General features: G+C 49.1%; 1 protein-coding gene across 2 annotated transcripts in view; it reads right to left on the bottom strand.

Annotated features, from left to right (window-relative positions):
* The window catches only part of RPH3AL (rabphilin 3A like (without C2 domains)), a 120060-nt gene that overhangs the window by 17969 nt on the left and 75858 nt on the right, over positions 1 to 26233 (bottom strand). For both annotated transcript variants that reach the window (XM_059997983.1, XM_059997984.1), the window contains one exon: positions 7629 to 7803. In XM_059997983.1, coding sequence (XP_059853966.1) covers positions 7629 to 7803 — 175 coding nt within the window. The remainder of the gene's footprint in view (positions 1 to 7628; positions 7804 to 26233) is intronic.

Below are 26233 nucleotides of genomic sequence, written 5' to 3'. Positions count from 1 at the left end.
GCCTATGTGACCTTGGGCAGACACCCCACTCGTCCTCCATCACTTAGAGCCAATTTCACGTCCTTAGCTGCCCCATAGGCTGTTCTGAGCATCAGATGAGATAATGGCTGTGAGTCAAGGAGCTCTGGCTGAGGCCAATGCAGTACCAATGACTCGGCTTCTCCAGGGGGACAGGAGATGGCGGCGCAGGGGCGGGAAGGCTGGCTGAGGGTTCATTCAGGAAGGGCGGCCCCAGGAAAACATTTGCAGCTGAGCTGAACCAGACTGCTTAACCCAAACAACCTCGAAGCTTGCTTTCACTGGACTGCAAACAGAACCACAGTTCGGGATTTTAAAAAAAATTTTGTTTAAAACCTAGTGAACCAATAAAGTGATAACGAAACTCTGATTTTTCTTAAAACTACCCAGCTGGAAAAAATCCAAAACCTCGAAGTACTTTTCCAGAACAGACCTTGAAGTGACCAGTGTGTCGTTCTGTTCAGTTCCACCCAGGAAGCCTGTGCTCTGCTCAGGGGGATGACGGAGGGTGGGAGGAGGGAGGGTTCCTGCGGAGGGTCCTGGGGAGGGATTGCACCCGGGCCTCAGTGGGGAGGGAAAAGGGAGTTTGCCTTGTGGCTACTGGGCGCTCAGGGCACCTGCCTGTGTTCAGCTGGGGCTTTTTGGGGTCTAGCGGGGCGGGCAGAATGGAAAGACCTCCCCAGTCCGGCCAGTCCACAGGGCAGTGATGAAAGCTTTAGATGGCGATGGGCCCCCGGCCCCCAACCCCTGCCTGGCCCCAGGCTCCCTAAGAGAGGTGAATATAGCAAAGCCTCACAGATCCAGGAGTCGGTCTCCCAGGAACCCCGACTCTCTGGCTCCCATCTGAGAAAAGGACACACATCCTAAAATACCCCCGGAGCACTGTATGGACCCGAGACTTGGGGCTTCAGCGCTGCCCCCACCCCATCACAGGTGTACAGCCACAGCTGGGAAAAGCGGGGCAGGCCAGCCACAGAGCAGACCCAGGGCAGTGCTGTCTCCCAGTCACAGCACTGGGGGCTGAAGAAAATAAGCACCATCACGTTAAGTGTCCTAGGCCTTGGAGCCAGAGAAGCACAAAATCCTATCTGAGAAAAGCTGCCACACATAACGACTTCAGTCAGATCAGTTCAGCTCTCCATCAACAGGGCATCAGGCTCTTCCAGCGCAAGTACCAGCCTCCTTCTATTATAATGCAAGGCTGCAGAAGGGAAAAGCTTAATGTTCCAGCCTCCTCTTTAATCTTTCTTCTTTTCCTTATAGTGATGGCTGGAACTGTAGCAATCATCTTGTGACCGTGAGGGAAAGAGCAAGAAATATCAAGACATCTGTCCTGACATCACTGAGCTGCTGAACCAAAGCTGCAGTTGCCTCCTCTAAGCTTTCAAGTATATGAGAAGGGCTTCCCTGGTGGCGCAGTGGTTAAGAATCTGCCTGCCAATGCAGGGGACGTGGGTTCGAGCCCTGGTCTGAGAAGATCCCACATGCTGTGGAGCAACTAAGCCCGTGCGCCACAACTACTGAGCCTGCGCTCTAGAGCCCACGAGCCACAACTACTGAAGCCCACGTGCCTAGAGCCCGTGCTCCACAACAAGGGAAGCCACTGTGACGAGAAGCCTGTGCACAGCAATGAAGAGTAGCCTCCGCTGGCTGCAACTAGAAGCCCCTGCGCAGCAACAAAGACCCAACGCAGCCAAAAAAAAAAAGAAAAGCATGTGAGAAAAAAAATGTAATCTCTTATTACCCAAATATGCCAGATTAATATCCCTACACCCAGCAAATATCTTTCCACACACTGCCCGAGGGTGGGAATCCAGCTGAGAGGAAAGATGCCTGCAGAAGGGGTGGGTCCAACTTGAAAGAGATTAAGACCTAAGAGCCCACAGTACTGGTTCCACTATTTACACCTTATATTTCTCAAGGGAACAAAGAAGCCTGGGAGTACACAAAAACTGACTATATTTATTGCTGCCATAAACTTGGAGCGACGACCTGCCAAGGGAAAGCAGCGTGGAGCACGCAGTCCCGTTGGATTGACTGGCTGGGAGGGTGGAGTCCTTTCCCCAGAGGCAGCCAGGTCGGACCCAGGGTCAGTCACAGGAGGAACTCAGGTCACACTGTTTCCCTACCCCATCCTGGAGAAAGAATGACTGTCCTGCTATGAGCAAGCTCGCTGGGGGCTCACCAAGGGGTCTGCACGCAAATCCTGGACCAAAATCAACACCCAGTGTCCACAGGAGGGAGAGCATAGCCAACTCAGGTAGTCAGCCTACCTGTCCTGTAGGCGCCAGAGTATCTCTGAGTTTGACACAGAGGAAAGAAACACTTCTAATCTTTCTCTAATACATTCACTGTGTTATTTCTAACATTTAGATCTTTAATCTGTCTGCAATGTGTTTCTGGATACAGATGGAATGGGATGGAAATCTAATTATGCTAGCCCTGGTGGATAAATAAACGAGTTATTTTCCCGTTGAACTGAAAAGCTACCTATGTTTAGCTTCCCTACATCCTTAGGTCTATTATTCTTCTATTCTGTTCCACTTATCTATATAAATATTCTATTTATTCTGGTGACAACACTACACTGTTTCTCTTGACTATAGTAACTTTAAAAAAATTGAAGTACAGTCGATTTACAATGTTTTAGGTGTACAGCAAAGTGATTTAGTTATACACACACACACACACACACACACACTCTTTTTCAGATTCTTCTCCATTATAGGTTATTACAAGATATCGAATATAGTTCCCTATGCTATACAGTAGGTCCTTGTTTATCTAGTTTACATACAGTAGTGTGTATTTGTTAAACCCAAATCCCCAATTTATCCCTCCCCTCCTTTTCCCCTTTGGCAACTATAAGTTTGTTTTCTATGTCTGTGAGTCTATTTCTGTTTTGTAAATGAGTTCATTTGTATCATTTTTTAAGATTCCACATATAAGTGACATCATATGATATTTATCTTTGTCTGACTTACTTCACTTAGTATGATAACCTCTAAGTCCATCCATGTTGCTGCAAATGGCATGATTTCATTCTTTTTTATGGCTGAGTAATATTCCACTGTGTGTCCTTTGATAAGATTCTATAATTTTCTCCATGTTTGACCCATAATTCTTTTTTAAAATTTGTTTCTGGGCATTTTACAATTTTTGTTGCAATTATGAATGGATTTTTCCAGTTCTAATTAGTCAGTATAGAGTAAAACTGTTGATTTTTTGGTGTAAACTATTGATTTACTCTGTGTCCTGTCACTTCCCAAATTCTCTTATTAATCCTGGTGGGTTGTTTTAATAGACCCTCTTGGGTTTTCTTGGTATACAATACATCACCTGCAAATAAGAGAATTTTTTCTTTTCCAATAGTGACAGATTATTTTATTTTCTTGCCTTGTTACATTAGTTAAATACTACAGTATACTGTTGAATGATGGTGATGGAGGTATTCTTTTTTTTTTTTTTTTGCGGTACGTGGGCCTCTCACTGTTGTGGCCTATTCCGTTGCGGAGCACAGGCTCCGGACGCGCAGGCTCAGCGGCCATGGCTCACGGGCCCAGCCGCTCCGCGGCATGTGGGATCCTCCCGGACCGGGGCACGAACCCGCGTCCCCTGCATCGGCAGGCGGACTCTCAACCACTGCGCCACCAGGGAAGCCCATGGAGGTATTCTTGACTTGTCTTTTGATAGAACATGGCTTCAGTGCTTTATCAGTTAATATGATATTTGGTGTTACATTTCTGCTTTTTGAGTAATTTTATCATATTTAAGTATTTCCTTTTATTCTCATACTACTTAAACTTTTTATTTAACAGATTTTTTTTAACCTTGTAGAAGAAGACATTTCAAAGCAAGATAGGAAACCTATGAGCCACAAAGCAAAAGAAAGACATACTTGACTTCACAAAAATGAAAAGAAATTGTTAACTGGCGAAATACTATAAGTAAACACTAAAGTCAAACAAAATATAAAGTCAAGGAGAAAAAGGTTTGCAACCCATTTAATACCCCTAAGGAGCATCTGCAAATCAGTAAGAGAAAATAAAGAACATAATAAAAAATGAGCGATGAGTTTGAACAGGCAAGTTTTAAAAGAGGAAGCTTAAATAATCAATAAATAATAAGACATGAAGACACGTTCAAATGTACAAATTAGAAAAATGAAATATCATTTTTCTTCTAGCCTACTGGCCAAAATGATAAACACCAAAAATATTCATGGCAGGCAAGGATGCAGGTATAGGTGAGTATAAAAAACTATAACAGGGCTTCCCTGGTGGCACAGTGGTTCAGAGTCCGCCTGCCGATGCAGGGGACACGGGTTCGTGCCCCGGTCCGGGAGGATCCCACATGCCGCGGAGCGGCTGGGCCCGTGAGCCATGGCCACTGAGCCTGCGCGTCCGGAGCCTGTGTTCCGCAATGGGAGAGGCCACAACAGTGAGAGGCCCGTGTACCGCCAAAAAAAACCAAAACCAAAAACAAAAAAAACGGTAACATTTTCAGAATATAGTTTGGTAATGTCTATTGACATTTAAAACACACAACCCGTTTTTGGAAACCTGCCCTACGGAAATAGAAGCACCATATACATATAAGGATGTTTCAGTACCGCCTGCAGTGGCAAAAAGCCAGAATCATTTGAATGTCCATCAATAGGTGAATAATTAAATCACAATATATGATATGATGGGATTTTACTCAGCCATTAAAAAGAATAAAGTAAAATCTATGTGTCTATTGACCTGGAGGGATGCCCATGATATTCTGTTAAGTGAAAAAAGCAACATGCAGAGTTATGGGTAAGAGGCTATTTTTGTTGTTAAAATAAAAACGGAAGAAAACATAACCCTGTATCAAGTATATGTTGGTAGGAATAGGGAGAAAGGGGTTTGGAGATGATGGCAGGAGAGATTTTAATTCTTCATAGACTTCTGAATTGTTTAACTTGTTAAAAATTTATCAGGTACGCTCATGTAATTAAAAATTAACCAAGACAATTTAAAGGAGGAAGAAAAGGGACCTGCCTCAAAAACATCAATACATTTCACTTGATTGCTCTGTGGCCTGCAAACTTCTTGGCTTCTATCTATTGATTCCCCTTCCTCTTCCAAGTGAAGTGAGCTGGGATGGCGGGGGAGAAGCTGGGAGACACAGGTGTACCTGCCCAAGAGGGAGGGAGGGAGAGAGAGTGAAAGACAGAGGAGAGAGTGTGGCAGGGGCCGGTGACAGGGCGGTGGTCAGAGAGAGGGAGCTGGGGTCAGGATCAGCTTCCACATAAGGGAGCAGGGACTGTGGGGCTAGCCCTGGAGACAGGGATGCGGGAGGAGAGCTGCCTCAGGAGAGCAAGGTGGTTTTCACAGCCTCCTGGGCTGTCCACCAGACCCCTGACCCAGGGGAGCCTGAGGTCCTAATGAAAATCCCTCCATAGGCCTTTCAAACATCCCGGAGCAGGTGGGTGGTTCATTCCTTCATTCTTCCACTCAATCACCTAATAAGCATCTACCTCGTGCCTCTCCCAGGCTACGTGCTGAGGAATCGGCCTGTTCAGGACAGACACGGCCCTGCCTGCGGACAGCTTCCAGCGTGGTTGGGGGAGCCCACACCCCAGTGCTGGTCACTCTGTTTCTGTCTGGCCCAAGCTCAGTTGGGGCTGAATGGGGTGCTACGAGGGCCAGGCTTAGCACACAGGCTCTGATCTGGACCACAGACCGCAGCTCTGACCCCAGCCTGCTGCCTGACACCCCGCACCACTGATGACGGGGCTGCAGATGGCGAGGGGAAGCCACTTTCCAGCGGCCTCGTGCTCTGCGGGCCTGGGGGGCTTCCAACCCAGTCTGCGGAGGGAGACCGAGTTCACACTGGGGTCGGGGGGACCTCCACGTTGCCTGGCCCGGCCTCACTGCAAAGTCAACTAATAACGGCGCCAACTCCAAGTGTGTGGGCCGCTGGCCTCCTTGCCTACATAATTAAAAGGGCATCTGTGTGTCTGCATGGCTGACGAGGAGACAAGAGAAGGTCCTGCCCTTCCCTAGGGATGTGTGTGCGTGTGCGTGTGTGTGTGTGTGTGTGTGCACGCATGCGTGCTCATGTGTGCCGCACTGGTGCTGGAGCAGACAGGGCACTGAGGCCCCTCGGGGTGAGGCCTCAAGGTCTCTCCTCCTCAATCTGTGGGAAACAACATTCTAGACCCACCAGTGTCCCCCAGCTTCAGCCTCCACAGCCGTATCTCTTCCCTCGGTCTGAGGGACACAGATGCACCCCGACCAGGCTGGGGCAGGAGAAAGCCCCGGCGCTGAGGGTGGAAAAGGGGCTCCCCCCGGCCGTCCGCTGCCCCCTGACTGCCCAGGTTGCACCTGCACTTGCCGTGGTCGCCACCGAGGCTGCTCTGTGGCAGTGATGGCAGGGAAGGTGAACTCACGGGAATTAGAAGGGCAAACAGAGCCCAGGAGAATTAGGCAGGAAGGCTGGCTGCAAAACCCCGAGTGATGCCGAGAAAAAGTATCTGGAGAACAGACACCAAGCTGCTAATGCCAGTTATGTCTGGAAGGGCTGACCTACAGGGGATTTCTACCTCGACATTGTATCATTTGACAACTTTCAAAACTGTATTAATAAACACGCCTTACTTTTGTAACAAGGAAACCAAAGTCCAAATGACAAGAAGATAAATGCCAGGTCATAATCCAAACATGGAGATGTTCGAGAGCCCCTCAGAAGCAGATGCCATGTCTACTCTCTTGGGTCCATCGTCCCCAGTAACAGGATAAGCCCTCATCCCTCTGGCTGCCGTGTCTCATGCAGGACCCTCAGACCCTGAGTCTTGGGCTGAAACTCCGACATTTCAGGGCAGAAGGAGTCAAAGCTGCAAGGGCAGGACCCCACCTTTTGGTTCCAGCTCTGTCACACCGAACTGAGAAAATCCCTCCTCTTCTCTGGGCCTCAGGCTACTCATCTATAAAATGGGGCTACAAAATACCTGTTCTGTCCACCTCCAGAGTCTGTTGTGAGACCAGGAACTTTGAAAATAAAATCACAAGCACTAAAGCATCATGCAAGCAGTGGAGAGCCGTCCACCACCCCAAGCACCGTTATCGTGACCCATGGGGTGCGTTCCCCTTCTGATGGTGGCCACTTAGGACACACCCACATCAGTGCAGTCACCACAAACACCAAGGGGCCCTGGGCACACCGTCACTTTGCTTGTTAAGACCAGGGAAGCCAGGAGTCCCCCTTCCTGAGACATAGACAAGCACTGAAAAGAGGTGGTACAGACCTGCCTTAGAAAGATGCATTTTCATACTTTGCAAAAAACCTCAAGTGGCATCACATTTCTGCACAGATCCCTAGTGCTGTCCATGGCATTGCTGCCCCCTAATTAGTGCTTACTGGTGAAACGGCCCCCGGGGGACCCTCCTGATGCAAGCAAGCACCCTGCTGAGGACCAGCCACCCACGTGGTGCAGGCGGGGAGCCAAGGGCACAGAGAGGGGCAAGGCCCAGCGTGAGCCCCGTGGAGGGGTGGTGGGCCCCGGCCTGGTGCATGCGGCTTGGTTTGCCGATGGCTCAGATGTGGGTTGCCATCCCGGAGACGGCGCGGTGGGGACTCACCTCTCTCTCGGGCCCACGTGTAGACGCGGCTGCTCTCAGTACTTCTGGGCTCTTGCTCTGCTGGCTCCGTGGGCAATGGTCGGAAGTGGGGGCGATCGGCCTGGCCGGGGGTCTTCAGGGGCAGGATGTACTTGGGGATCCCTCTGTAGAACCAGGCCCCCGACCTCTTCCAGACCTGGAGGGGGAGACACCTGCTCAGAGCACAGGATGCAGAGCAGTCCTCCCCGTACCCTGCCCCCAGCCGGCCCCGCCTCCCAGAAGGCGCTCAAGAGGCCACTGCATTCCTCCGGGCTGCCCCTTCCCCTCGAGACTCTGGGCAGAGCGACGAGAGGTCAGGGGACGAGCTGGGCTGGCCACGGCCCGGCACTGACCATGGTCTTGGAGAGCTTCTCGGGATGTGATTATCTCTGTGCGGGGCACAGACGGGCCCCCGGAGTTTAGCGAGAGCCACAGATTAGAATTCAGAGCAGCGAGTGCAATAAGGTTCCTGAAACCTTAACGCCTGCTTCAGAAAATGCCAAGTGCTCTGTAATCTCTTTCCTGATGAAGGAAATGTGTTCAGGGTATTTATAAGAAGAGTGGGAGCGTATGAAGGAAGGAGGTGACCTTTTCTGAGAAGAGGAAGCCTTGGCGGCTCAGAGCAGATGTGTGGGTTTGAATCCTGGATCTGTCATCCCGCAGCCGGGAGATCTGGACGCATCAACCTTCGTGACCCTCAGTTTTATCATCGGTAGGTGGAAGGCAGGAACAGTGCCAGCTCCCAGGACGGCCATGAGGGTCAGGCTTGCAAGTGAATGTCAATTCCCATAGACTGGTGCCAGGCGCAGAGCAGCCACTCGGCACACATGGTGTCCGCTAGCGTCACTGTCACCCTCCTCCTGTCATCTGACAAACGTGCACAGCTTTACAACCAGGGGACCAAGGCTCCTACTCAAAAGGGACAATTTAAAATCAAAAGGCCAATCATCAAAAAATCTACAAACAATAAATGCTGGAGAGGGTAGAGAAAAGGGAACCCTCTTGCACTGCTGGTGGGAATGTAAATTGATACAGTCACTGTGGAGAACAGTATGGACTTTCCTTAAAAAACTACAAATAGAACTACAGCATGACCCAGCAATCCCACTACTGGGCATGTACCCTGAGAAAACCATAATTCAAAAAGAGTCATGTACCACCACGTTCATTGCAGCTCTATTTACAATAGCCAGGACATGGAAGCAACCTAAGTGTCCATCGACAGATGAATGGATAAAGAAGATGTGGCACATATATACAATGGAATATTACTCAGCCATAAAAAGAAACGAAACTGAGTCATTTGTAGTGAGGTAGATGGACCTAGAGTCTGCCATTTTTTTCTTTTCAGAAAGAGAAAAATAAATACCATACGCCAACACATATATATGGAATCTAAAAAAAAAAAAGGGTCTGAAGAACCTAGGGGCAGGACAGGAATAAAGACACAGACATAGAGAATGGACTTGAGGACACGGGCAGGGGGAAGGGTAAGCTGGGACGAAGTGAGAGAGTGGCATGGACTTATATATACTACCAAATGTAAAACAGATAGCTAGTGGGAAGCAGCTGCATAGCACAGGGAGATCAGCTCGGTGCTTTGTGACCACCTAGAGGGGTGGGATAGGGAGGGTGGGAGGGAGACGCAAGAGGGAGGAGATATGGGGATATATGTATATGTATAGCTGATTCACTTTGTTATAAAGCAGAAACTGACACACCATTGTAAAGCAATTATACTCCAATAAAGACGTTAAAGAACCCAAATCAAATCAAATCAAAAGGCCAGAGTCTGCCCTGATTCTCTAGAGGACAGTGTTTCCCACTCCCCAACTCCTCTACACCAACTGGATCTGTGGGCTGTTAGCAGGGACCAAGCCAAAAAAAAAAAAAAAAGAAAGAAAGAAAAGAAAAAAGAAGAGCTCTCCATCATGTCCATCAAGAAGCACCAAGTTAAACCAAGCTCTGTTACTGCAGGACTTCTCAGAGCCTTTAATATACCAATGTGCACAGGGCTCTCCAACAGAGCAAAAGGACAGACGGTTCTTCCCACCTGGAACCTACCCAGCAAGTTTTCCTAGAGGAACTCAACCCTAGTAATGGGTCTGCAGAACCTTAACTGTAGCACTTACTGTTCCCTCGTGGAGTGAGGTGTATCTATTTCTCCAAGTAGACGGCAGTCACCTCCTTATGCTCCAGAGTGCCAGGCACTGGACCACTGAGTCCAAACACTGTCCTGGGCACGAGTCACTCAGCCCTCCCTCCCAGCTTCCCTGTGCAGAAGGGCCTGCTTTTTTTTTTTTTTTTTTTTTTTTTTTGCGGTACGCGGGCCTCTCACTGTTGCGGCCTCTCCCGCCGCGGAGCACAGGCTCCGGACGCGCAGGCCCAGCGGCCATGGCTCACGGGCCCAGCCGCTCCGCGGCATGTGGGATCTTCCCGGACCGGGGCACGAACCCGCGTCCCCTGCATCGGCAGGCGGACCCTCAACCACTGCGCCACCAGGGAAGCCCGAAGGGCCTGCTTTTGCGTGTGGCTCTCGAATAACGTAGAGATGAATGCTTCTTGGAGCCGCCTTGGAAAACCCTTTCTGATCCTCTCGCAGCCCTCCTACGATATGTAGATATTTCTTCGAATCAGTAGTACATGCACATGATCTAAAATTCACAAAGTGTGAAATTAAAAAGTCTCCTTTCCCATTCCCAGAGGCATCTGGTGATAACGGTTCCTTGAGGAAGCTCTATTATTATTCCCACTTTCCAGATGGGAAAACTGAGGCTCGGACAAGTTAAGCAACTTGCCCAAGGCCAGCCTACCATTCTATTGGCCTCTACTCCACACTGAAGGTTCCCAGAATCTCATCCCAACAGTCTACAGATGTGAAGCAGGGGCCTGCTAAATTGTGGTTGAGCAGGGGGTAAATCCTCAGCGGGTCAGACATCACCATCATGGATGCTAAGTGTCTAGATGCCTAGAGGGCAGGGAGGGGTCATATAGGGAGAGGAAACAAACACAAACAGCCGCCACCAAGGCTACCCTGTCCTTGTAGAGCTGCTGTGCGGCTCCTTAGACCAGGTGTCCAAGCCCAGGGCCATAGGGGGCTGGTGAGGGGCTCACTTGGCCTCCCTCTGCTAAGCGAAGGCCTGGGCATCCATCGGTGCTGGCTTTGCCTGCCCTCCCCTGGGCGTGCCAGCCTCCTGCCCCCAACATGTCTGGGCCTCGGGGGGACCAAGTAAAGCAAGCCCTCGAAAGCCATCTGGGCATGGTGGGGTCTGGGTGGGCTTAGGACCCGCATTGCACTGCCTCTCTGACCCCCACCATGGACGTTGCTTTGCCTTTTTCCCCCTGAGAAATACATACACATCGTGCAAAATTAGGACAATAACAAAAAAGCAAAATGAGGAAGGTCACACAGATAGAGCCCTGCTTAACACTGTGTTGTGAATTTTCTTACACCCTTTCCTGGGCATATATACAATTCAGTTTTCCTCCCTCCCTCCCTCCCTCCTTTCCTTCCTTCCTTTTTGGAAGAATAGGGTCATGTAGATGCTATTATATGATACTTAACTATATATCACAGCAGTTGTACTGTGTTCATAAGTAACGGTCTCCACATGAAACTATGGTTCTATAGTTTGGATTTATTAAACTTAATTAAATCAACCCGCCACTGATGGGAGTTTAAATTGTTTCCAATTTTTCACTCTTCTGAACAGTGCTGCAAACATCATGGTGGCACACCCATCATCAGACGGCTGTCGGTTACTGCCTTAGGAAATATCCCAGGAGTGAAACTGCCGGGTCAAGGGATATATATACATAGATGATGACGTATAGCGTACACAGGTGATGACGTATATCGTCAGACTGCCCTCAGGAAGAAAAGTCAAATCCCCAGCGGGGCACTAAGTGACTTCAGGGCAGGGACCCCACATTACACTCTCAATTGTGTTAAAATACACACACTATAAAATTCACCATCATAACCCTTTCTAAGTGTACAGTTCAGTATGTTAAGTACATTCACATTGTTGGGTAGCCCATTTCCAGAACTCTTTTAATCTTGTAAAACTGAAACTTTACCCATTAAACAAGTCCCCAGGCCCATCTCCCCCAAACCCTGGTGACCACTGTTCTACTTTCTATCTACGAATTAAGTGGAATCATAGAGTACTTGACTTTTTGACGTACATACAGTATTCGTTATTTCACTGAGCATAATGTCTTTAAGGTTCATCAACATGTGTCAGAACTTTCTTCCTTTTTCGAGGCTGAATAATATTCCGTTTTATGTGTACACCACATTTTCTTTATCCACTCATCCGTTGATGGACACTGGGTTGCTTCCACCTTTTGGCTGGTCCTTTATTTTTGTCTGTCTCTCCCACCAGAGTCTACCAGCCGGGAGGGAGGCCCAGGGCGTCTCTGCTCAACACTGGATCTTTAAGCTCCTAGCACACGCCTGACACACAGTAGGGGCTCCGTAAACACCGGCTGAACGACTGAATTGGCAGCCGTGGCTTGTTTGCTGGAGCGTGACCCAATCCATATAGTCTGTCGCCTTCCTGGGGAAGTGGCCGGAGGGTTTCACCCAAGTTCTTGTAATTAATCAAGTGGATTTACCACTTCAGATTAAAAGGGGGATAAAGAGGGAGTGCCTAGCAGGGCGTGCCAAGGTGCACATCCCTGACCTTGAACTTCAGGGCACAAGGCAGCCACGTGCTCCCAGTCTTTCCTCGAGCACCAGTGAGACCCACAGCCCCGGGTGCCCCTGCCCACCCTGGCATATCCCAGCCAGCGGGCCCCATGCCATCAGCTTCATTTCCTGTTGCAACGATCCACCTCCACCCCTACCACCCACTTAAAAAACACTGATCAGTCAAGTGCTTTTGGAAAACGGGATAAAGAGCACAAGACCCAAAGTATTAGGTTGAATTGCATGAAACTACTGATATTCAGCCTTTGTGTGTGTGTGTGTGTGTGTGTGTGTTCGTTCAACCATTTTTGACCTATAAAAACCCCTGTCAGTTTCATACAATTCACCCCGATATTTATGCGCAGCAGGGGCCATGGCCCCACGGGTCTGCCAGGCGTGCAGCGCCTCCCTGGGGTCTAGAAGGCAGGTGAGTTCATTGTACCGGGGCCTTGGTCTGTCCGTTTCTCTCGTGCTGGCGCTGCAGTTCAGGTGGAAGGCCGGATACTGCTGTGATGGGCAGAGACCAGACCAGACTGGCTGGTGATCCCGGACCAGCTGGAGGAGCAGCGTTTTCTGAGTCCCCGAGGCAGAGGGACGAGAGCACACAGGTGCATCACTAGGTATGGGGGGCACACCGTGTAGGGGTGCATTCAAGACACTGTCGGGTGTTTTGGAAAATGCCTTCCACGTGGGAGAGTCAAACTGGTGAGGCGAGGGGTGAGGGACCCCCAGTTCTGAGCAGCCATCTCCCCTCCCCCCACACCAGTCCCGGCATGTCCTCAGACCTTCTCCCGCCTTGCTGCCCGCCGCCACCCTGTAAAATGCAGTAGCTTTTAATCACGTGATTTCTGCTGTGGGCATCCAAGCCTATCACCCACAGCCTGGCATCAACGCTTGACTCGCTCCCCAAGAACAGCGGTGGGAAAAGCCCTCCGTGGAAATTAACCCCCAACCATCCTGTCTAGGGCCGCGGATGGGGAAAACCTTTGCTTTTTGGAGAAGCCGTGTGATTCTGCAAAGCCACGCTCTGCTCCCCACGAGTGGTTCCCTGTGATAAGGCCAGCAAAGCAGCTAACCTTGAAAATGCCATTTAATGAGAAAAAACCCACACAGCCCCCATGACACTTGCGGGAGGCCAGGGTGTGGGGTGGCTTCAGCCTTAAATCCTCCCCTCGCACCGCCTCGTGCGCGCGTGCGTTGCTCCGCCTCGCGCGCTGTGCTCCGCCTCGCGCGCTGGTGCTCCTCTGCCTTGAGGTTTTCATTCCAATTTCACCTCGCTGCCAACCTGACAGCAGATACTGATGGATATTAGCCAAGCTGTTCCCAGGGAATTTTAATTACCATGATAACAATCGCTAATCATCGGCATTTCCTGAACGGCTGTGGCTGGAGAAGGTGGTAATTGGCAGAGCCTGTTGGACAGAAGGGCACGTCTAGGGCACTGGCCTCCAGGGAGGATGTGGGAGGGGCGGCCTAAGACCTCTGCCCCTGCTCCCCGCTCTGCCTTCCGTGTGTTACCACCTCTCCCCACCTCCCACGCGACTCAGGAGTTCACCTGCGTCAACTCAGGGGAGGCGACCACGCTCTCCGCTCCTCACCCCAGGGGTGGGAGTGGGGGGACAGTCTGGCCTTCGCACATGCTGTTCCTTGCACCTGGAGTGCCCTTCACCCTTGGCTCCATGAGGCAGGGACACTTCCCCTAGGAAGCCTTCAGTGCCACTTTATGCATAATCAGAGCAGCTCTGCTGCCCCAGACCCTCACCCAGCTAAGAAGCTGTGAGCTCTTCCAGGGCAGGGCTGTGCCGGAGCCATCCCTGTATTCCCAGGACCCAGCTAGGAGGCTGTACGTGGCAGGAATGTTGCTGACTGAGTGACTGAATGAACAAACCAAGTTGGCAAAACAAAGGAACTGTCCCCGGGGACAGAGCGTGGGACTCTGCCTTCAGGGGACCACATTCTGTTTGCTTAACATGCTCCAGTCTTGAAAAGCCGTGGGAAATGGCCTGTTACTGAATGTCTCTTAAAGGGTCCACCCACCCTGGCAGGGAGACAGCATAGCTCTCCCTACCCCATTACCTGAACACACACACACATACATCTACACGCACACACACACACACAAACACACACACAGTGCTGGCTTCCCAGGAGCTCTGACAGGCAAGCTAGACTCCACAACGTGTCAAATAAGACCCCAGGGCTCCGCCAGCTCCTGCCTCTCTCCCCAGCCCAGGGGATCACGCAACATAGCCACTCCCACTCCAGGACCACACTAAGCTGTCCACGCCCCCAGGCCTTTGTACACGCCGATTCTTCTTCCTTCCCTGGGCTGGGAGAATGAAATCCAGCCTTTAGGAAATTACTTTTATCCAGAAGCTTCCACAGAACCATGCAGGTCTCCCACTTCAGTGCACACACATTGTTATGAAGGCCTATTTACATGTCTGTTTCTTGCACCAGGTTGAAAGCACCATGACAGCAGGAGCCCCCCAGGCCCCCCGGCACCTGCTAGCACATGCTAGATGCCTGACAAATACCCATCAGCTGAGATTACTGAACACATATCCAAATTTCAAGGCTTTCAACTCAGCTTACTTAACAGAGACACTGGCTCTTAGAGGGTGCTATGGACTGAACTGTGCCCCATCCCCAAATTCATATATTGAAGCCATAAACCCCAGCGTGATGGTATTTGGAGATGGGGGTCTTTGGGAGGTAATTAGGTTTAGATGAGGTCATAAGGGTGGGGCCCTCACGATGGGATTAACGTCCTTATAGGAAGAGATACCGGAGAGCTTGCCTTTCTCTCCTCTGTGTAAGGACACAGTGAGATGGCAGTCTGCAAGCCAGGAAGAGAGCCCTCACTGGGAACTAAATGTGCTGGCACCCTGATCTGGAACTTCCAGCCTCCAGAACGGTGAGAAATAAACTCCTATTAAGCCCCTTGTGTATGTTATTTTGTTATGGCAGCCCGAGTTAAGACAGAGGGAGACATTGCCTGGGAGGTTGTAGTAGATTAAACATGGTCCTAAATTATTTTCCTCTTTTCCCATCAAGAGGTGGAGTCTATTTTCCCCACCTCTTGAATCTGGTCTAGCTTGTGATTTGCTTTGACACGTAAAATGTGGCAGAAGTAACATGTGAAAACTTCTGACCAGTTTGGAACACTGCTGCCATCATGAGAGAGCCTAGTCCAGTGTACGAAGGACAAAAGGCCACATGGAGAAGAACCAAGACACCCCAGCCAACAGCCAGCAGCGGCTGCAGAGGAGTGAGGCTTCTTGGACCCTGACCTCAGTCAAACTGTCAGATGACTACGGTCCATGAATGACACCAGGAGACACCAGCAAAAGAATCACCCTGATGAGCCCAGCCCAAGCTGCAGATGAGCAAATAAATGATTGCTTTTTCAAGGCATTTAAGCCTCCACACCTCCGGTAGGACATCCAACCTCTACACACTTCTAGAAAAAGGAAACAATCGGATAGGTTGGTAATTAACTGAATAAAGTAGGAAAGTTAAATTCAGGGACTTAAAATATATATAGGATCATTCATCAAATATGAACAACATGCTACAAAAAAGGAACAATTGGAGAATAAGGCCCCTAGAAACTAAAACTGTAATGCAGAAATGTAAAAATGTAAAATAAAGGCCGGAAGATAAAAATGAGAAAATTTGGAAGGTTGGAGCACAAAGATGAAGAAACAGAAAAAAGTGGAAGAAATGATGAAGTCAAAAATGCTCAACCTGAGGGGTCAAACTCCTAATAATAGACTCCTCAGAAACAGAGCAATAGAAAAACATTTCCAGGAGCTGAAAGAGGACATGAGACTTCAGATTAAAAGGTTTTTAATTGAATTTAAGGCAGAAAAAAAGGAAAGTAAAATACATACTCATAAAATCACTTAGTTATAAATATAAAAAGATCCTAGAAGCTTCCAGAAAGAAAAAATAGGTCTCTTACAAGGAAACCAGAATTAGAACAGCATCAGACTTATCATCGGCACACTGGATACTAAAAGACTTTGCATCTAGAATTCTACCAAACTGTCAATGAAACAAGAGAATAGAGACATTTTTAGACTTGCAAGGACTCCAATTTTCCTATATATGGTCTCTTTTTAAGAAGTTACTTCAGGATGAGCTCCAACAAAACAGAGGTGAAAAACAAGAAAGACAAGATCCTAGAAACAGTGTCTCCAACTCAGCAGGTGAGTCAAAGGGAAATGCCATGAAGACGGCTTTCAGTAAGTAGTGCAGGATAGAGCCGGAAAAGGGTCTGCAGGGGTTTCTGACAGGAAAAGAGAAGGCTCCACGCAATAGAAGGTAAAATCAAGGAGCTGCATAAAAGGACATAGAGTTTCATTATTTTTTGTCAATGAGAACAAAGGGCAATAAAAAACTCCAAGGGAAAACTAAAATCATACCAGAAAGTCATGGTCCAAATATTAGGGAACTTAAACTGTGATGTGGTTTAAGATATAAAGAGTTAAAAAGAAATCCATTTGATCATGATACTAGGAATGTTTTCCTTTGGATGGTCCAGGGGTCGAGGTGTCACAAATTACCAAAATATGATCTTCACATATCATTTGACCCTGAGGTGTTTGTTTTTTTTTTTTTTTCGGTACGTGGGCCTCTCACTGTTGTGGCCTCTCCCGTTCCGGAGCACAGGCTCCGGTCGCGCAGGCTCCACGGCATGTGGGATCTTCCCGGACCGGGGCACGAACCCGTGTCGCCTGCATCAGCAGGCGGACTCTCAACTACTGCGCCACCAGGGAAGCCCACCCTGAGGTGTTTAATGTTTACAAAATGATAAAAAAAATTTAAATCCCTCATAACTATTGAGCACTTTGTATGTGTCAGGCACCATTCCAAGAATTTTATATATAACTTATTTAACTCTCACAAAAATCCGATGAGGTGGGTGGTATTAAAAGTTCTATTTTACAGATGAGGAAATCAGGCACAGAGAGAACACGTGACACAAACAGGGAAGAACAAAATAAAAATAGGACCCCAGGCAGTATAGCTCCTGAACCTGTCCTTTTCACCCTCTTACAAAATCATATACAGGTTTGTGAAATTAAATGCTATTTATTGATTTTCAGCTCTTAGAATTAATTAACCTAGAGACAAAGTGCTGTTTTCTTAGATTCTGTATTTGTCTACTTGGCACCCATTCATCACAGGGCCAAACCAATGGCCAAAGCTGTTTACATCTCCCCTGTGATGCAGCTTTTGCAGGTATGTGAAAGTCATATTACAAACCCTCCAACCGATCCTGAGTCTACACTCTAACCACCCCCTTTACCTAACTCTCACTCACCAAGCCAATAGTCCCCCTACCCTAACTCAACCCAGGGCCAGATACCAGGCAGCCAGGGCCAGCCTCTATGCCCCAGCGGCCGCTGAAACTATTCAACCTAGCCCACCCTAAGATACCTACCCTGCGCTGCTCTGCTGTTCCCGTAGAAACCCCATTAAAGGCTGTGGTGCATGCTTTCCCTTCACTCCTTTCTGCCTCTGGTGCTTCCCCATGTGGCCCTGAGTGGCGTGGGATGCCCCCTTCTTTTGGGAACTGTAAGCAATAAATTCTTCTTTCAATGGCATTAGCCTCTTCCTGTCATCACTCAGTCACCTTTGTAAACTAAGACTGAGGCATAAGTCACAAAGCACGGAAGAATTAACTACAGCAACAGAACAGTCTAAACGTACAATCCTGGCAATCTATTAGTAAGGGTGCCATCTAGAAAAGGAGGGAGGTGAGAGTATGGAGGGAAGAATAGAGGCATTCGTACCCACAACTCATGCAGAAGGAGTGGAGGTGTGAATGTTAAAGTTGATGGAAGAAGAAAGAGGCAAATAGTATAGAAAGTTACAAATGTAATCAAAGAGTTAAAAAATAATAACAGGGGCTTCCCTGGTGGCGCAGTGGTTGCGAGTCCGCCTGCCGATGCAGGGGACACGGGTTCGTGCCCCGGTCCGGGAAGATCCCACATGCCGCGGAGAGGCTGGGCCTGTGAGCCATGACCGCTGAGCCTGAGCGTCCAGAGCCTGTGCTCCGCAACGGGAGAGGCCACAGCAGTGAGAGGCCCGCGTACCGCAAAAAAAAAAATAATAATAATAACAGTATCAAAAATTAGGAGGAGAGGGGGAAGCAGAGTAGTCCCAGCTAGCCAGCTCCTTATCTTTCAGAGCATGGAGTCGAGTCGATAGAGAGTACCTAACGTTGATAAAGCAAGAAAGTCAGGGCATTGCTGGGTCATATGGTAGCTCTATATGACCCAGCAATCCCGCTACTGGGCATATACCCTGAGAAAACCATAATTCAGAAAGAATCATGTACCACAATGTTCACTGCAGCACTATTTACAACAGCCAGGACACGGAACCAACCTAAATGTCCATCGACAGATGAATGGATAAAGAAGATGTGGCACATATATACAATGCAATATTACTCATTCATAAAAAGAAACGATACTGAGTTATTTGTAGTGAGGTGGATGGACTTAGAGTCTGTCATACAGAGTGAAGTAAGAAAGAGAAAAACAAATACCATATTCTAACGCATATATATGGAACCTAAAAAAAAAAAATGGTACTGATGAACCTAGTTGCAGGGCAGGAATAAAGATGCAGACATAGAGAATGGACTTGAGGACACGGGGTGGGCGGGGGAAGCTGGGGCGAAGTGAGAGTAGTACTGACATATATACACTACTGAATGTAAAATAGATAGCTAGTGGGAAGCAGCCGCATAGCACAGGGAGATCAGCTCGGTGCTTTGTGACCACCTAGAGGGGTGGGATAGGGAGGGTGGGAGGGAGACGCAAGAGGGAGGGGATATGGGGATATACGTATGCATATGGCTGATTCGCTTTGGTGTACAACAGAAACTAACACCGTAATGTGAAGCAATTATACTCCAATAAAGATTTAAAAAAAAAAAAGTCAGGGCAGGAGTCAGCATGTGAACTAAAGCAAGCAGTCCATATGTGATGGGCGGGGTGAGGGAGGGGCGGGACAGGTGACTGCCATCCTCCAGCATAAGCTCTTCAGAGCAACTGGATGTTTTCTTAAAAGCACATGCATGTGTTACTTTGATTTAAATTGAAGTATAACAGATTGGTAATTGGATGTCAATGTTATTAAATCCCTGCGCTGCTTGGCAGGTTGACATGTGGTGTTGGAACGGTCTGTGGCTGGTATGTTGAATCTGGATGTGCTGGTAGGGAAGGAAAAGAAAGCAGTAATTAAATTTTTTGTAGTGGAGCAAGATAGGAAAGGCTTAGTCAAGTGATGGTTAGTTTGAAAACACCAGCACGAGTTCACAACACGGACATTTCTGCCCCTGCAGAAAGAGAAGCTCCCCCTCTGATGTCACTGCCCACCCCTAACCTCCAGGAGTCAGAATTTTGACAATGGGAAAACCCTGGACAACTTTTCAAAGGGAACCAGGGCTTCCCAGCATAAAGGCAGGCAGAGCTGGATCCCTTTGAAAAGAGAAAGGGCCCAGGGCATCACGCTGTTAGTTGGAAGAGACGCTTCTCTCAAGACTGCTGGGCAGTACTCAGTGACCAGGTTTCCGTGGTGACAAGCTGAGTATGAAAAGCCATGGTTACTGCCGAGGGCAACAAGCTGATACTCAGCAAGGTGAGTTAACACAGGATGTGCTAATGTAATGCGCACGTTTATTTTCAGCATTACTTTCTGGCAGAAATGCTATCTGTCCAGTCAAACCAGATTAGGGCCATACGACTTGACAGTTGGATTATCTGCTACCCTATTCAAGCAGGATGGAGACGCGGCATGTATACGACGTGTGTGACTGTGGCACGGATGTGACTGTGCAGGTTTGTTTAGGGTGAGAAGCGAGCGGGGCAGAAGCAGGTCACAAGCCTGTGTCACACACGTGTAACCAGAGGCAGCCTGTGGAGACGGCATCACCTGCCGTCCTATGTGCCTAGGATGACACCTCCACCTGCCTCTGTAATCAGAAGAGGGCTGTGATCCTCATCCCCCAAAGGTGCGTGGATCCTATCAGCAAAAACTGAAAACAGAGGTGCATCCAGTCTTCCTAAAAAATTGCTCAGTTGACAAACAGATGAATTAAAATAAAAAGCTCCAGAATGGGGGGACGCAGTGGTACCAGAAAACTCACCAGCATCGGTGAAATAAATGCAAGGTAGAATTCAGCCTAGATAACTGATGTAAATATAACTGAAAAATAGTAAAAATGTGAAAGAAATGGTGCTTAAAAATAGGTCACAATAATAATCTGTCCCCAGATTTCAGGCTGTCTCAACAAAAAGCAAGAAGTGGCTGGAAAGGAAAAAAGCATTGGGTTCCTCATCTTTCTGGGCAAGTGTAGTTAAAAGGCACTGTTTCTACTGTAATGTAAGTGATTAGACAAATATTGGTTGGAATAACTAAAAAGCTATATGTGCATATATACACCTATCTGTCTGCCTGTCCATCTAAGACAACGAGCAGAATTAAAACTAGAGAGTTTTTTCATACTGAAATACTTGATTTTCTGACAGTTTTATTTTTCTTCTTTCTTTCCTTCATCTCTTCCTCTCTCACTTTCTTGTTTTGTTTTAATTTTTTTTCCTTTTTCTTCTTTTGGTAGGAATTAAGTTTAGAGCGGTCGTCTTTCCTCACGGCTTACTTCCCCTCCCTCAGAAAGGCGAAGCTTACAAACAACTTCTGAAGAGGGAGTCTGCATAGTCATTCATTCGAACAGCATTCATTCAGTACCTCCTACGTGTTAAGATTGAGCAATGGAGAGAAAAGATCAAATGTCCTTGCAGACGGGTGGCCCCAGGACCTAAATCCACAAAGGGCTGGGGTCTGTGACTCTGTTTTCCGCTGCCATGTGAGAGTGTGTTCACGGCCTGCCCTCAGGCGCTATTCTGTCCCGGGAGGGTTTCCCTGTATCCATCTCCCCAGCACCTGGGGTGGAATCCTCAGTCTTGCGGTGTAGAGCACAAGTAAGCAATCCCGGGCAGAGCCCCCCTCCCAGCCCAGGCACCCACCAGCCACCCACCAGGTTCTGGCTCTCCACTAATCCCTTCTAAAGTGCTAACTAAGAATTGAGGTGTTAGGGGAAAGCTAAATGAGACTCCTCCCAGGAATATTTGCATATTTGTAATTTAAAGGATAACACTTTAAAACACATCAGGCAGGGCTTCCCTGGTGGTCCAGTGGTTAAGACTCCATGCTTCCACTGCAGGGGGACGCGGGTTCGATCCCTGGTGGGGGAACTAAGATCCTGCGTGCCGCAACTAGGACCCGACAAAGACAAAAAAAAAATCAGGTGCGCGCAAACATACGTGCGCGCGTGCGTGCGTGCGTGCGTGCGTGTGTGTGTGTGTGGTGCTGATGAGCCAGTGAGAACGTCTCTACCATCCTCCCACCCACCCTAGGCCCCGGCAAGAGTCAACAGGCTCATCCTGTTCACCCCACCCTTCCCCGTATTGCTGGCTGCTTTCAGGCTCCCTACGCAGGGCCAAGGCCCCAGCCTCACCAGGAGATGGGCTAGAAATTAAGCCCCAGCAAAGACAAGAGGGCCTGCCCCTGCCCGCCCCCCAGGAGCCACAGCCCTCCCCTGGGCCTAAGCGAATTTCCCCTTCATTTCAAGTGTTTTTTTCTTTTTTTTGCCTTTATTTACTTTCTTATTAGTTATCTCTTTTATACATCTTAGTGTATATATGTCAATCCCACTCTCCCAATTCATCCACCACCCCCCTCCGGCACACACACACAGACACTTTCCCCCCTTGGTGTCCGTACGTTTGTTCTCTACATCTGTGTCTCTATTTCAACCAGGTCAGCCTGGGCGGCAGGCAATGGCTAACATAGCGGAAATGAAAAAATGCAGTGAGAAGAAATATTCTGAGGGTGCTGTTTTCTGGATAATTTAAACCCCTTGGTTAGATTATTTCAGAACCGGAGGAAATGCTTTGGCTTCCATTAACCCCCGGTGAGGGGTTTCCTCTGGCGAGGTTTCTGCACAATTACTGGTGAGGAGCGTTTGCCAGCTTCAGAGGGAGGTGGCATCCAATAAGGGCTCATGATGGCTGCAGGGCCACGTGCCCCGGCGTCACAGAGGATTTCTGGGGCGGGTGGGCCAACCTCCAGCTCTGGCCTCACCCTCTCCCATGGCCTCCAGGGGTGCCCCGCTAGCCCTTGCATCTCCCAGATTATCTTGACATGGAAAGGTCCCCACAAGTCACTGAGAACAGAGACCCCCTATCTTCCTTCTCTCTCTGGTCCCAGAGAGACTGTCTTCTCCTTTGTCTAGAATGGTCTTGCAAGTTTAACAAATCCACGGAGGAGAATGATGCTTTCACTACTGTTCTTTTTTTTTTTTTTTTTTTGCGGTATGCGGGCCTCTCACTGTTGTGGCCTCGCCCGTTGCAGAGCACAGGCTCCGGAAGCGCAGGCTCAGCGGCCATGGCTCACGGGTCCAGCCGCTCCGCGGCATGTGGGATCTTCCCAGACCGGGGCGCGAACCCGTGTCCCCTGCATCGGCAGGCGGACTCTCAACCACTGCGCCACCAGGGAAGCCCCACTACTGTTCTTATTTACTTGCTTCATCGACACTGTACACCCGCCACCTCTTAGTCTTTATTTGCATGCAGCATGAAATCCCTTTGAATCCCGAATATTTAACTATCTTCCCCGTTCCAGCACAGACCTGAGAGAGGGCAAGCGTGCCGCGGTGGTGTTTGGCTGCGAAGCCGGCCTCTGTTCCCAGATGGAGTGGGTCACACATGGCAGATGAATAGGGCTAGAATCAGAAAACTGGACAGGCCGGCTATACCCAGCCAGGTCTTTTCAGAGGAGCTTCGTGATTTTGATTCAATTCCCAGAACAACAAACATGCCTCTGTGTAAACACAGTCTCAGAAACGTACTCCAAAGCCAACATGAAATGGTTTCTGGGCTGACCCCTACTTGGCAGAGCTCGTGGGTCTTCCGGTTTTCTGACGTGTGGACTTGAATCATGGACGCCTCCTTCGGTCATGGATTTGATTATTGCTTCATTTCCTATTGGTCTTGCTCCTTCTTGGGGAAAACCTGTAATTCTGAGGTTCCATTGCCTTCTCTGTCTTCCAGATTCATCATTGTCTCCGTTATTGTTTTTAGCACTTTGGGTTTTTTTTTCCCCCCTGCATTCTGGGAGATTTTAAAGGTTTTTCTCCATATCACTGACTTAAACTTTTTTGGGTCTGATTTTTGGTGATCTCCTGTTACCTTCTGGGTGTGTGCCTGTGAAATTTAGCGTACACACAAAACCGTATGGAAACACAGTGTGTTTCAAAGAACCACACTGAAGTAAACATCTGTGAACTCTTTAAGAAATTAAGGGCTTCCCTGGTGGCACAGTGGTTAAGAATCTGCCTGCCAATGAAGGGGACATGGGTTCGAGCCCTGGTCCGGGAAGATCCCACATGCCACGGAGCAACTAAGCCCATGTGCCACAACTACTGAACCTGTGCTCTAGGGCCCATGAGCCACAACTACTGAGCCCACACGCCAAAACTACTGAAGCCCGTGCACCTAGAGCCTGTGCTCCGCAACAAGAGAAGCCACCACAGTGAGAATCCAGTGCATCGCAACAAAGAGTAGCCCCCGCTCACCGCAACTAGAGAAAGCCCACACGCAGCAACGAAGACCCAACACAGCCAAAAAAAAAATAAAAATAAATTAAAAAAAAAAAAGAAATTAAATATGACCAGATCTGAGAAGGGCCCATAGGTCCTCCCTGTCTTCCTTCCAAAAGTAACCACCATCTGGAATGTTGTGTGAAGCAATCCTTTGCTTTTCTTCCTATTTTTAAAAACTGCTTATATGTATATTTCTAAGTAAAACATTTACTATTACCTGTTTTTGAACATCGTATTTTTAAATCACTGCGTATTCTTGAGTGACTTGCCTTTTTTCCCTTTTGCTCATTGGGTTTTTAATTCATCCTTTGAAATTTATCTGTCTATTCCACCATGAAAGGTCATTTGGGTGGTTTCCAGTTTTTTGCTATTACAACAAATGCTGCTACGTGCATTCTCGGTCATGTTTCCCGGGAAGCAGGTGTGAGAGTTTCTCCAGGCTGTACAGCTGGGAGCAGCGTGTGAGGCTGAACGTCATACACAGATGCTACTCAGGAGGTGCCAAGTGCAACGTGGAGGCGAACTGGCCGGGGTGCCTACCGAATGGCCCTCTTGTTTAGTTTGCAAACAAGGGAGCCTCAGGAGCTGGCCTATGACAATGACCCTGGGGTTGATGCAGGGTAGGGAGCAGCAGGCAGAGTTCAAGGGTCAAGAGGACAGTCAGGTGCTGGGACCCAAAACCAGATTCAGGGATGTAAGCAGTTAGATGACACTCAGGGCCAGGCTGGGCTTCAGCTGTGGGTGCGTTAGCCTGGGTTGGGATGTGATAACTTACAAAATCAGGGCAAGGAGAAGCGGGGCAGGGACCCAGGGGACCCCCAGACGGTCGGGGATCACTACGTTGGCCACTGAGGGTGAAACCTCCCGTGTCCCTCCAGCCCGTGGGCCATCCTGGAATAGGAAGGCTGATTCTTGAAGGCAGTGGTCGCCAGCTTGGTAGAAATCAGGAGGAAGCTGGTCTAGTGGCTGTAGCCTTTTAGACAGCCCAGGTTCTGCACGTCCTGCTGTGTCACCTTGGACCTGTCACTTAAGGTCCCAGAGCTTCCATCTGGTGGGAGGAGTGGGGACACAGGGCCCCACATCTGGCCCAGACAAGGATCCCAACAAAGGCTGGTTCTCTTCTTCTTCCTTTTTTCACAGAAGGATTTTCTGGCACAGCAGGAGGACACGTGTCTTGAGTTATTTCCTTAGAAGAGGGGATGGTTGTGTATTTCCAGGGCTGGGCACCACCTGGGAGCTTAGTAAATAGCTCCTAAAGGATGCAGTCTCACTCTACTCCCTAGCCCCCATCTGCCAGACAGCTGGCTAGTGGAAGGGGAACAATTGTGCCAGCCAATGTCATTTGGCATCTGGAAAACGTGCAGGAAAAGCTGATTATCCAAATTTTTATTCCAAGTAATGCAAGAAAAGGACCACGATCAGATGCTTTCTCCCTAGCTTTTCACCTGCCTCCCCAGGGCCATGTAGAAGAGGGTATCATAGCAGGGAAAGCCAGGTTGTACAGGCCCAACAGGGGGGAGCGGGGGGGTAAGTGGGCTGTGGTGTCAGGATGGTGTCACACCAACTGATCACAGGGTCAGTGAAGCTGGTCCACACCTTGTTATTCTCAAGCCCGGTCATGGGGACCACAGGGTTCCCAAGCCCGTGGACCGCTGAGCACACCTGGGTGGCTGAGTAAGTGGTGGAGGGGCAGCCGGTGATGCAATAGCCGAATGCTAGGACCTGTGGGCCCTGCTCCTGGTGGGCCAAGGGCTTACTGTTGGAGCACATCGACTCCCCTCCCTACTCCCCGTGGCCAAAGAGCCTCCGGGGACCACCCCCTCCCCCACCTGCCTCAGGGGAACCCAGGACCCCCTCCCGTGGAAGGAGGCGAGCCTCACTGGCTCCGTGCTGTCCTGTGAACACAGGGTACTGGGTGTGGCCCCATCCTGGGCTGCTCTTCCCCAGAGAGCCACTGGCCTCCCCGCTACGCCTCCTTCAAGTCTTTACTCACATCTCACCTCCTCAAAGAGGCCCACCCTGGCCAGTCTCCACCCACACCCTTTTTTTTAACTGTGATAAAATATACATAACATAAAATTTACCTTTCTAACCATTTTTAGTGTACAGTCCAGGGGCATCAAGTGCACACACTGCTGGGCTACTGTCCCCACCATCCGTCTCCAGACCTTTTTCATCTTCCCAGACCGAAACTCTGTGCCCGTTAAACAA

Source organism: Delphinus delphis, chromosome 19, assembly GCF_949987515.2.
Source record: "Delphinus delphis chromosome 19, mDelDel1.2, whole genome shotgun sequence".
Lineage (NCBI taxonomy): Eukaryota > Metazoa > Chordata > Mammalia > Artiodactyla > Delphinidae > Delphinus > Delphinus delphis.
The sequence above is the reverse complement of the archived record's forward strand: the minus strand, read 5'-3'. Positions and strand labels throughout refer to the sequence as shown.